The 12,645-nt window shown below is 32.0% G+C and overlaps 2 protein-coding genes across 3 annotated transcripts; one reads left to right on the top strand and one right to left on the bottom strand.

Moving 5' to 3' along the window:
• The first annotated feature begins 1,445 nt into the window (after nt 1–1,445).
• LOC121122885 (glucosamine-6-phosphate isomerase Oscillin) lies at nt 1,446–2,682 on the top strand. Its single transcript, XM_040717962.2, has 4 exons — nt 1,446–1,884; nt 1,945–2,151; nt 2,210–2,359; nt 2,423–2,682. Exons 1-4 carry the CDS (start codon nt 1,600–1,602, stop codon nt 2,585–2,587), a joined length of 807 nt encoding a protein of 268 aa, XP_040573896.1. The 5' UTR covers nt 1,446–1,599; the 3' UTR covers nt 2,588–2,682.
• On the bottom strand, nt 2,601–6,297 carry LOC121122883 (glycine receptor subunit alpha-2). Of its 2 annotated transcripts, XM_040717959.2 has the most exons (8): nt 6,143–6,282; nt 5,435–5,691; nt 4,817–4,884; nt 4,495–4,539; nt 3,689–3,992; nt 3,298–3,622; nt 3,001–3,238; nt 2,601–2,945 (listed from the first exon to the last, which is right to left on the bottom strand). In XM_040717959.2, exons 1-8 carry the CDS (start codon nt 6,151–6,153, stop codon nt 2,763–2,765), a joined length of 1,431 nt encoding a protein of 476 aa, XP_040573893.1. In that variant the 5' UTR covers nt 6,154–6,282; the 3' UTR covers nt 2,601–2,762. The 2 variants fall into 2 exon arrangements, with proteins under 2 accessions (XP_040573893.1, XP_040573894.1); XM_040717960.2 differs by lacking the exon at nt 4,495–4,539 and having other exon boundaries at nt 6,143–6,297.
• Between the last annotated feature and the right edge of the window lie 6,348 nt (nt 6,298–12,645).

Below are 12,645 nucleotides of genomic sequence, written 5' to 3'. Positions count from 1 at the left end.
CTTGAGTATCGATATTAGATTTTGATTATCATTTATATAATTTGAAAAATGTATATATTTAGGATTCTTAATCTTGAATAGTTATTAACAAAGAAGATAGTAATAACTTTTTCTTCAACAAAGCAAATCCACAATTACTAAAAAAGTTTTAAAAAAATCCTAATTTTTAGTATGACTCATACCATTGTTTTTTCAACCAAGTTAAGAAACACTTTCTATTAGAACTGTAGTCAAATTAAAAATTTACAAAACAGTATGAAAATGAGAATAAATCTATAGTCTTTGAAAATAGTTTTTTATAGATGGATACCTAATTAATTCAAAATTGATGTCATTTTTATTCAAACTAATAAATAATGGGATTATCCTTCATTTCAGACATCATAATAGATACTTTACATTTAGTTTCTCAATTTTTTCAAACTACTCCACTCCTAAATAAACCCTTTACATAAATTTAATACTGTTGGGCTTCAATTGTATTTAAAAAATACAGTTTTTCTGTCCTTTTAAGTGTCTCATTTAGTAGTCCATTTAACAAATTATTAGACTAAAGTAATTTATACATTGAATAATTACAGACCATCGCTTCATTTTCAATAACGAGATTGCCTCTTCAGTATCGATACTAAGATCAATATTCGTCCCTATTACAAAGCGGAGTATTCAATCAACATGACCTGAATATGCATAATGTCCTCAAATTGCAAATATTAGTATTGTTGCCTATATGTTATCCGAGAAGTCTAATATTTAATGTCAGTACTTAAAAGAAAGATACATTCAGACCGTTGAAATGAATTTCTCATATCCAGTTGATAGTGTTAAAATTGGAAAACATCATTACTCATGATAAAAGAATGACAATCTCAAAGCTTAGTTATGTAAAGTAAATATTTTAGTTACGACAATTTGTCTCACACCGCGGTATGTACATATAAAAAATGGAATATTATATCATGTTATTTTGAGTCTACGTAGAATAAATATTTTGTTGATATTAATATATTGAGATAAGAAATGTAGGAGCATCTATAATTAAACAATACCAATGGTATCCATAATGTTGTGTATCGACACATCACTACGAAGTTCTTTCTCTTTACCCTAAGTACTTGGTAAATTTTTCATTACAATATGTCTACATAATATCAAGTAGAAATTTAGGAGTATCATTTATCAATAAGTTTAGATAATATCTTTAAACACTTTCTTTTAATTACTCATTTGGTGGATTCTTTGATTTTAATCATGTGTTGACTCTCTTTAAGACGCAAATTAACTATAGGCGAAATCGAAATTGAGAGGCTTTTTTTGATTGCTCAAATAAATAGATAAAATCCTATTATTTTCTTATCAATCATAATTGCTAATTAAGTAACAAATTTGAATAGTATGTAAATGCTTACAAAAATAAACAAGTGAATACGTAAATTATTTTTATCAATATCTCTTCAGGTTAAATTTCTAAAGGTTCAACATTTACATTACTATTTACTTGTTCTCTATTGAATACTTGATCAGATGCTGAATAAGCTTTCTACTTAGTTTTTTTTAGTTGTAAATTGTTTACAATCGCAGAAGTAGCGCGAGGCAATAATGAGACTTTTAATCCTTCCAAATGATAATGATGTTGGAGAATGGGCCGCCAAGCTTGTGGTTAGACGTATTCGAGATCATAATCCTACTCAAGAGCGCCCTTTTGTCCTGGGACTACCAACTGGTGGAACCCCTCTCAAAATGTATAAAAGATTAGTGAAATACCACCAGGATGGACAAGTGTCCTTCAAAAACGTTGTAACTTTCAATATGGATGAGTACGTAAACTTACCCAGGGATCATCCTGAGAGCTATCATAGTTATATGCACGATAACTTTTTCAAAGTAATGTCTATTTACATTTTTAATTAGATAATATTAAAATTAAATATATAACCCTTTCAGCATATTGATATTGAGCCTCACAACGTTCACCTACTCGATGGAAACGCCGAGGATTTGGAAAAGGAATGTAATATCTATGAAGAAAATATCAAAAAAGTAGGGGGCATTCATTTATTTATTGGTGGTATTGGGCCAGATGGGCACATTGCTTTTAATGAACCCGGTTCTTCCTTAGTATCAAGGACGAGGGTCAAAACACTTGCACAGGTTTGGTATTTAATCAATGGAAGAAGATATGATTTACTACATTTTATTTTGATAACAGGATACTATTCAGGCTAACTCCCGTTTCTTTGGAGGAAATATGGAGAGCGTTCCCAAACAGGCATTGACAGTGGGTGTTGGAACAGTTATGGATGCTCAAGAGGTGATGATACTCATAACGGGATCTCATAAGGCTTTAGCATTGCATATGGTATGTATATACTTACTCCGTCTATATAAAGTAATCTTCCTTCCAAAAAAAATATCTCTTTAGGCCATTGAAGAGGGAATTAATCACATGTGGACTGTATCTGCTTTTCAACAGCATCCAAGAACAATTTTCCTTTGTGATGAAAATGCCACCCTGGAACTAAAAGTTAAGACAGTCAAATATTTCAAGGACTTGTGGAAAATACATTCCCAGCTAAATGATCTCTAAACCGTGACAATAATTCCAATCGAATTCAAGAATCGTTATTATTTGTTAATTTAATATACTATAAATCTTTTAATAAATATTTTATCTTTACTATACATCCAACTATAAATGACTGGTATGTGACTTATATAATATGTAAGTATGCATTTCTCATTTAAGTCCTAGCATTTGATTCTCATGAAGGATCAAGTTTATTAGAATATCGAGACAAGTAATAAGTCCAATATGTGTAGTTAAACCCAAAAAAGGCCAAAGGATATATAATTTTGATTATGTATTCGATAGAATAAGCCACTCTTTCCTTTGTTTTTGGCATGACTTTCGACACAACTCCATTCATATTTGCAGTTGAGTAATTCTATAAAAATAAGGCTTAAGCAATTTCCGATTTCTGAATATTGGAGACACCTTACCTTTTGTGTCCGTTGAATCATTCCTCCACTTATTAAACGGAGGAAGTTTGCGGGATTCACCAATCTATCTGACCCAGAGATTGTTCTGATATCTGCATCTACTTTCTTTTGCCATCCTGAACGACTCGTTAAATATAAGACAAAACCATACTCTGCCAAAGAGGAAAAAACGAAGACTAAACATACAAAAACCCATAGATCCAATGCCTTCATGTACGATACTTGCGGAGTCAGACTCCTAAATGAAGAACATAATATGTACTATGAAACAAGGATTGAACTCCTTAACAAACTTACCTAACGGAATTGAACATAGAAATGAGAGTCAGAAGAGTTGTTACCGAGAGAACCATTCGACCAGGTACAACATCACTTGGTACATGAAATGACATCCAAGCAATCGCTACAAAGATAATGCTTGGAATATATGATTGTGTGATGTGAAAACCTAAATGTCTCTTCAGCTCAATTCGAATTCCAAGTCCAGAGAATCTTATTCCTTCAGGCGAATACTCAAATGTATAGTCTGCTATTTCCACGTCATGATTATCAATTATTATATCCTTTTTCATTTGAGGTGGACGCATCCAAGTATAATTAATGAGATTCATGTCGTATCCAACTAGAATATTATACACATGTAACTTGTATTATGATTTATAAATAATTATAAGTACATTACACTTACAGCTTTGAAGCTCCAATCGACAAATTTGATTATCCATTGGATAATTATAAAAGGACATGGGGCATCCAAGCGTAACCAATATGATTTTCGTATACTGAATAATTTTGTCTGGGCGAACACGCAGACTTGCAACGGGGGTCATGATTTTGACTTCATTCGAAGCCTTTACGTGATGGAAATAAGAGTCCGGAGTCCAAAAATCACTTATGGATGTAGGCTCTAGCTCCAAGGGTCGCTTCATTTCACTCGTATTAAGTCGAAGATCCGCCCACATATGAGATATCTTGAGCTCTAACATGATTTCCTGAATGTTAAACACAGGGGTTGTTATTATTCAAGATTAAATCAATTCAATACTTTTTTTAAAACTCAAGGATCATGGTTATATGATCGAGATCGAATAATATGGAAATACAGAGTTATTGATATTTTAATTGTGCTAGTACTGTCAAGTGATTCCTGTCGTCATGTATATAGCAATCAACCTGACAATGTGAATACTAGTTCAACTTCGCTTAATTGAGGAACAATGGTGTTGTTTACTGATCTTGTGATGCCATGAACATTTAAAATCTTATGTAAGGTACGAATAATTATGAATAATTGAAAGCAAAAAGCTCCCAGATCTTAAAATAGAATAATTATATATAGCGCATACAAAGTATGAAACGTCCAAATTTGTTAAATACCCACAAAGTTTAGGAGAAGTGATGAGTTAATAACTGTCCAGCACACACAAAAATCCCAAATCCCATCACCCATAAGGATTGTAAACATATATAAGATGTATACACATATAATCTTACCGCCTCGGCACTATAGGATGAAAATGGGCTCTGATGAGAATTTAACTATTGGAAAATCATTTTGAATCAAAGGAACTAACAATATTAAAGAATAATTATTCTATATTTAATAACCCCTTCAATATGGCACAATAGCACGTAAAATTTTACGAGATTAATAAAACAAATAACATATATTATGTAAAACAAAGACTTAGTTTATTATGTACATATATGCTGAATTTAAATTTCAACCCTTACTCAGGAGATTTAATGAATGACTCCTAGGAAATCTCTATGGATTCTTGGAACATCTGTGGATATGAAGAAGAATACATCTTACCTCGAGCTTTTCGTCCAATAGAGGGATTCCATATATGTCTATAGAAACATGGATTTTATTCACTTCACCTAAAGAGGATAGGAAGATACTATGTAGAGGACTAAACATTAAATCCATGGACCCTGAAAAAACAATGTCCCTTCCGCATTCGTTATGACTGAACTAAGATTGCTTGTATTGATACATTTATGCATAGGCAACAACATTTATAACTTAATCTTTTTCCCCATGTTATTCGATGCTCAAATTTAATTGAAATATGAAATCTAACTCATTTGATAAATTATTTGAAAAAATAGTGGACATTTACATCTATTAAATTCACGTGCGAATTTAATAGATGTATTGAGTCCTTATACAATTTATATTTTCAAAATCCTAAGAGCTTCCAATTCGATTATTTAATCCCTGAACAATTTTCCATTTAAAAAATATCTATTGGGCAAAACTTTCATCCGCAAATCAATTTTTTTGAATTCAACTACTCTGAATACAAAATGCAAAACTAGATAATATATTTGCTCTATATATGAATCATATTTTTAAGTCAAGGTCCAAATAATTAGGTCATCTCGAATAAAGACAATATAATAACAATTAATTAAATAAAGAGTTCACCTTCTTTCACTCTGGGAGGTAATCTTCGCTTATCATAGTCGTCTGGCATGAAAAATAATTTCTTTCCTCTTCGATAATAAGGATCCTCTTGCCGGAAGGATACCCTTTGCAAATTGACTTGATTTTGGAGTAAACGGGAAATTAATTCATTTTGTCTCTTTTGCTCCGCAAGAAGATCCTCAAGGTCAATACTTTTACCATTCACGACTATTTCGAGTTGAGAATAAAGCTGAACAATTAGGAAAATGATATTCCATCTAAAGATGACAAAGGAATACATTAATGCTTATTATAGTAGAATTAAAAAGATTTTCATATTTAATTAATCAAATTTAAGGGGTACCATTGACGGTATGAATTCGGTTGAATTAAACATCATGGAAGGAGGCTGAGTTGAGACAAGAGCAATATTTGCGTGAATTTTATGTATTTTTCAAAATATATGAGGTAACTCTAAAAGTTTTTAAGCTTCATTATTCTTAATAAATCAGTTTGAATGAATAATTTCATATTTTGGGCTTAATATCGGGGCCTTTTACGATTGAAACAACAATCTGATTGATAGTTTTTATTTTAAACATATTTAGTAATTATCGTATAACATCTTGATTTTACTATCGGGAATCATCCTCGTTCAATCTTTCTCTGTCACTCTCTCTACCTCCCAATCCTCTTGAGTCATTCCTTAATAAAGCTTTTCATTCTTACTTGAAGAACATCCTGGGTATCTCTCAAACACAGAGTCAATTGTGATTTATTTTCAACACACTTAGCTTATGATATGATTTATGAACTATGATGTGATATTTTTTGAGAGTACCTTCTCATTCTACAACACTACAAAACTATTATATAGTTCAAGTGTATTGATAAATAAATGAAAAAAACCCTTTTTCTCTTAAATAAAATATTTTTACTCTATAGAAAAAAAACAAAAAAGACAACAGATGGAGAGAGTGTAAATGAGAATTCAAGTAACTCATTCGGGAAAATCCCATAGATAAATGATTAAATTCCCTGTCATTAATATATATATTATGTACATCTATTTCAAATCTTAGAGGAATCAACAAGGGATATTATCATGTTCTAGAGATGATCTACAATATTGTATGGCTCTTAGTCGTATAGATATATTAATTATCCAACAAAACGGTGCATATTTGATCTAAATCGGATAATCCTAACTATGTTAATTTATTTGTCAAAATAAAGCGAAAAAACGCTCAGAACTTTTTAATTTACCTATTATATTAAATGACATAAATCCTCTAAAGGTATTCTCTGTACTGGAGTTTTTTTACAGTAACATTGATGAAATTTTAAAAAGGCATGTGAAAACTAAAAAATATATATTATCCGTAAGGCGGCGTGACTTTCTGTAGCCTGGACTAATATAAATATAGATTGCTTAAGGTCGCTAGTGTCTCCTCTATATGGTAATGGTAATTATAATCATTCAGGGAGTTGAATTATTTTGTAGCAATACGGCGCCACTCTCTGTCGCCTTATTTACAAACTAATATAAGTAAATGTCCTATTGGTAAATCTCAAACTTTGAGACTCTATGAATATAAACACATCTATAAAGGAATATTGTAAAACAAGTGGACCGCAATTTTGAATGTTATTTGCAAAAGGAACATGTTGCTATGCACTTTTTATATTGATAACCTATTATGTTGTCATAATGATCCTGGATATTAATACATCATTCTTTTGAATTGGAAATGACTTGCTGATAGAAACTAATCTAAATGGAAACACCAAATAATGTGGGGGGCGGAGACAAGGGGGCAGTTGGTGAAGAGGACAGGGATTCACATCAGACATTCAAATTATATAAAACGCCGAAGAACCCGAAGATTACCGTGGTCAGGCTTACAATTTTTGAAGAATGTTTGGGTGGAGAGCATCTAAACTGTGAGGACGTCTCATTAAATTAGATGATGAAAAGAAACACAAACCCCACTCCGTATTTACCAATGATATAGGCAGGACTGGCTCCAATATCGATTCTCAATTCTACTCTGAGTCCAACTAGGACTTACACTTATAGCTCCACGACAAATCCTCAGAGTTACTGTTTGTCTTTTACATACTAGAGATTAATAATTAAACATTAATATTACATTTTGAAAATATTCAGTATGAATGCAAATAATGAAAGATCGCAGAGAACATGTTGTAGGCATCTGTGAATACCGACGAGTCAATGAAATATTATCAATCCAAAAATAATTAACAAATAACAAATCAAGTTAAAAAAATATTCTAAACAACAAATTTTGAACACCCAAAACTGAGAAAAATGTATGATTTTGAAGGTTGAATTAAAAAAAAAAAAAAAGTTTCCCTCTGTCACCATACCTTACTTTTCCTAGATGAGACTATAACCCCATTGATATGTTATCTTAGTTGGAATTGCAACTGGGGTACATTATCATCCATGTGTTATAATTAAAGTTGACTCGTAGGTAATAAAAAAACTACGTTTAAAAATTAGAAAAGGAAAAACAGTTGTTGCGTGTCCTCTTCTTTGTTCATTATTTAATAGGTAGTCGTTTTTGTAAAGTTCTTTCTTTGAAGTAAGCATTCTGGAGGTTTAGATCAAGAAAATTTAGATCAAAAGATATTCTATCTTACTATCTATGAAATTTTCAAAAAATGATCACTTAGAATATTTTCAAAAACCAGTTTTGTTGTCCATTGACATCAAAACATATGTAAAGAATATATAATTATATAATAGTATCCTTTCCATTGACGTCATCAATTCCAGAGATTGTTCCATTTACAAGAATAGCTAATAGTTATTGCCTATTGGGTATCTACGTGTGAGTGTGCTCATGAAAAACGAAGAGTAAGAATGAGGATTTGATGCGAGAAAATCCAATCAAAAATGACATAATCTCAAATTTTTAACACAATGAGGAAGTCGAATTTCTGTCGAAACATTCAAATTACTCCGTGGCATCATTTTCTTGTGATAGGAGCTTGAATTTTTCCCATTCCATGCTGTTTTCGGTCATAATTATCCTATAAAATTCTATTGTGTTTTGCCGCGATACTAGCGCCGTGTATCTGCAAACAAGTCGGTAAACAGTCCCTATTGAAGGCGACAGCATCTCGGGGGATCATAGTTGATATTTTTACTACGTAAAATTATGGAATTCTATACACATGGATAAAGAAGGGATCTGGGTAAAGAAAAAATAAAGTTTAGGGATTAGGGAAACGATTGTTTTGTGTGTGTTTTTTTTGTTTATTATTTAATAGGGTGTCGTGACTTGTGGTGTTAACTTCTCCCTATCAAGTAAGCATTCTCCACTATATTTGTTGTAAATTGTTTTAAAAAGGCATAATAAATTAAATGTACTAATTCGATTTTCAAGATAGAAGGTTATTTTCTTCATAACAGTAATTCATTTCCTTTCCCTTAATCATATAGCGGGCTGCTGATATTAACAAGTGTCTTAATTCAGCAGTAACATGTGTCTTGCTCCCACCTTCTCCTCGAGCTCCTACATAAATCCCATGGAATAATCAATCATGCAGCTTAACCTTTTTTTTTTTCTTCATAAGTGTGGTTTCAGTGTGTAGTGATGTAAATCGTGTATATATTTAGCTGGCCCGGATTCTTGGAATAGTTAATCTGAAGAAGGAATTTTCTATTCCTTCGCAGTTGTCATTATTATTTAACTCCTGAGCAGTGAACAACATCCTTTCCTAAATAGATTCAATATTATTCCAAACCTGTTTGAACATTCGTGTGTGCTTATAAAAGACGGAGCGGTACCCTGAGGATTTGTTGCGGAGTTATATTGTAAGTCCTTCTTGGACTTCGAGTAGAATTGAGTATCGACATAGGAGTAATTCTAGCAAATTTTCTTCTCCCCCTCCTCCCTTATCACAGCTGATCTAATGAAACGTCATGACAGCCAAGCTTCTCTCCTCTAGAACATTTTTCAAATTGTCAGGTTACCATGTAGATTTGCGATAACTTTTTTTTTAACATACTCAAAAATACACACGATTTTCATCACTATCCATGTGTCCAGAATTCCATGATCAAATGGACAAATTTCCAGCCAATCTCCATGAATTTATTCAAAAATATAAACTTTTTTTTTATCGATTAGGGGGGATAAAAATGTGATAATTAGAGAGACATGTCTTATTATTTCCATCGTAATAGTTAATGTATTGTTGTCTACACTATGGAAATACAAATGTATAATCAGGTAAATAGTCATATTTTGATACATATTAGTGTATAATAAATTCGAGTTATGTATTTTTTGATGGATAGTAAGGCAACATGGCCTTTGCAAGTGTGTGCTTGACAGGAGAGGGGAGATTATATAATGATGACGTGATAGTCACAGAAATCTTATAATTTTTATTATAGAAATACCAGCGCAAACACGTTATCTTACATATAGCCAATGAAAAATTAAAAAGATTCTATTTATATTTAGTTTGCTTATGTTAAAATTCTGAACTAAAACGATCCACTATTGTCTATAAATATAAAATAGGTAAATTTCTTACATCCAACTTCTGGATAAGAAAGTGCTCCTTTGGGCCAGAGAAAAGTTCGGGACAACTTGGTTCTCACTCAAGACGGAGCAAACATCCAGACCTTCCTGAGATACAACTTTCCAAACTTTTGGGACCTCAACATGTGGCCGCCCTCCTCTCCAGACACGAACCCCTCGGACTACTCTATATAGGTGCATCTGGAATAGAGGGTGTATGCTACTCCTCAAAGGAGTGTCGAGTCTCTAGAGGTTTCCATCAATAAGGAGTGGACCAAGCTCGAGTATGACTAAATAGTCAAGGTCTAATTGGGATTTAGGCCTTATATTGAGGTAATTATTAGAGCTGAGGGCAACACATATTGAATAAACTTCTGCCGAGCACTATTTTCAGATGATTTTGTTAAATAAATGTTCTCACAAAACTTCTCATATAAATTTTACAATTGAAAAAATAAAATGTGTACCACTATATAATATTAAAATCCTTCATAGTATTTTATTCCATACTATATTATAATATTGCTTAGTAATATTTTGATGATACTTTTTAGAAATATAACTCCAACATTATCCTTAATTCATTATAGTTAGAGTGTAAGGTATTACTCATTGCTTATATGTTTTTTTATAAGTAAAGAAAATAAGTCTATATGCACTACATATGTTATAAGTTTTTAAAGTTACAATGTGATCTTTATTATATCCCACCAATACAAGAGTCCTGGAGCCCAGCTAAGAGAAACTTCCTAGAAAATTGGAGTGTACAAATATATATAGAGTTGACTTTGTTTTCCCCCGTGTGTTTTTTTTTTTTAAATATTCCTTTAATTGGCCAGATGGATTTTCTTTGATTAAGTATATGTAAACATTTAAGTATCACAATTACTCCATCTGATCTAGGAATCTTCTTTGAAGTCCATATATGTACATAACGTCCAAGAACTACTGGGGCGCGAACCTTCACACATTGAGTTCAAGAGAATTATTTATCCTGAGCGAGTTGTCCATTGAGCTACGTCGTTCCCCTTGATTTATATCTTTGATTCTGGCTAGTAGGGTATTACCTCGCTGACAAAAAATATACATACTTAGTATTTTGTTATCAGATGTCAAGGTTTATTCTACTTTTACCCTAATCAGCATTTTGACCATTGATTGGCTTAATTAGAATGGGCTGTTGTTTAGCTGCAGACAATTCACAACAATCACGTAACAATAATTACAGAGTTGGAAAGAATTGACAAACTACTAAATGATTTTGGCCGTTTTTGGTGGTTTTTTTCGGAGGAAATGATAGCTTAAAGGTATCGATGTGCAAGAGATGTGAAAAGCAGTATTAAGAATTAATAGTACTGGTGATGACGATAATGAATATTTTTTGTATGGTTGATCTATTAATGATGTAACTTTTGACAATATTAATAAAAATTGCTAATTATTCTGTGGAACATAATAAAGTTCCTATGTTCCCAGGTATTTTACTTGTAAATACATATAAAATAATTCATTTTAATACTGAGTGGTCCATTAAAATTTGAACACTTTGAATTTTAAACTTCAACAAGATATAATTTATTAATGAACAATAGAATTTCAACAAAATTAATAATATAAAACGATGAGTGTCGTAGCTTTCTTAATCATTAATGGAGCCGTCCTTAGCGGCAATGATGACTTCCAGGCTACGGAATAGCTGGTAGTCGCTGCGGATGTAGTCTTCTGTCATGGCGTCCCAGTACTGTCTGACAGTGGCTTTCAGAGTCTCAGTGTTTGGATGGCAAACACTGCATGCCTTCCTCTTAATGTGCACCCAAAAGGTATCGCCGAGGGGTTGGCATCAGGGCTGTAAGGGACCCAAAAGTGTCAAAAATAGAGTTCAAAAGAGTTTTGCAACGAAAGAGATGGGGAATTTTTTATTACTGGTGTTAAAAGTGGCCTCTCCATTCTCCATCCACTTTTTTGAAAGCTCTCTGGACAGTCTTGCTTGAAACCCCGAGATCTCTTGCATAGGCTCTCATGGATTTGAGGAGATTGGCCTGCGCTGTTTACTTTAATTACCTTGGGTCTAGTTTGACCTTTTTTACAGAGCCCTTCTTCCTTTTCAAAATGTTTTATGCATCACTGAACATTACACAGTTGTCTTCTAGAGGCCACTTTAAAAACATATAAATAATGATTATTTATTGATGATAATTACACCTTTTGAATTTACATACCTAGATAGGCACATTGTAAAATATAAGAAATTGAGATGTCAAATTTTAATTTTGAATGACAGGTCCATAAATTACATTTTCTTTTTTTTTAAATGATAATCATATCCCTTAAGGCACTAAAAATTAATATAACTCAACAGATTAACAAAGGAATGGAAATATGATTGTTTGTAAATTAGGTTTAACACGGCGTTAACTCGCTATTCCAAAAATACCCAATCTATTTTGTTGTCAGCTGTTGATATCCTCGTCTCCCTTGATACATCATGGCTATTTCATAATTAATTCTTTTTGATAAATAAACAAAGTATTAAGTTATTCAAAAGGACGGAAATACAATTTTCTTTTAGATCCTTCGTCGTATATATAATATATATATTGCCCATTTTATTATTTCTATGAAGAAGTTTTGGACATGATATGGAAATACAATTGGAAAATAAATGATTAC

This window comes from Lepeophtheirus salmonis, chromosome 8, assembly GCF_016086655.4.
Source record: "Lepeophtheirus salmonis chromosome 8, UVic_Lsal_1.4, whole genome shotgun sequence".
NCBI classification, from domain to species: Eukaryota; Metazoa; Arthropoda; class Copepoda; order Siphonostomatoida; family Caligidae; genus Lepeophtheirus; species Lepeophtheirus salmonis.
This window is presented reverse-complemented; position numbering and strand designations above follow the sequence as displayed.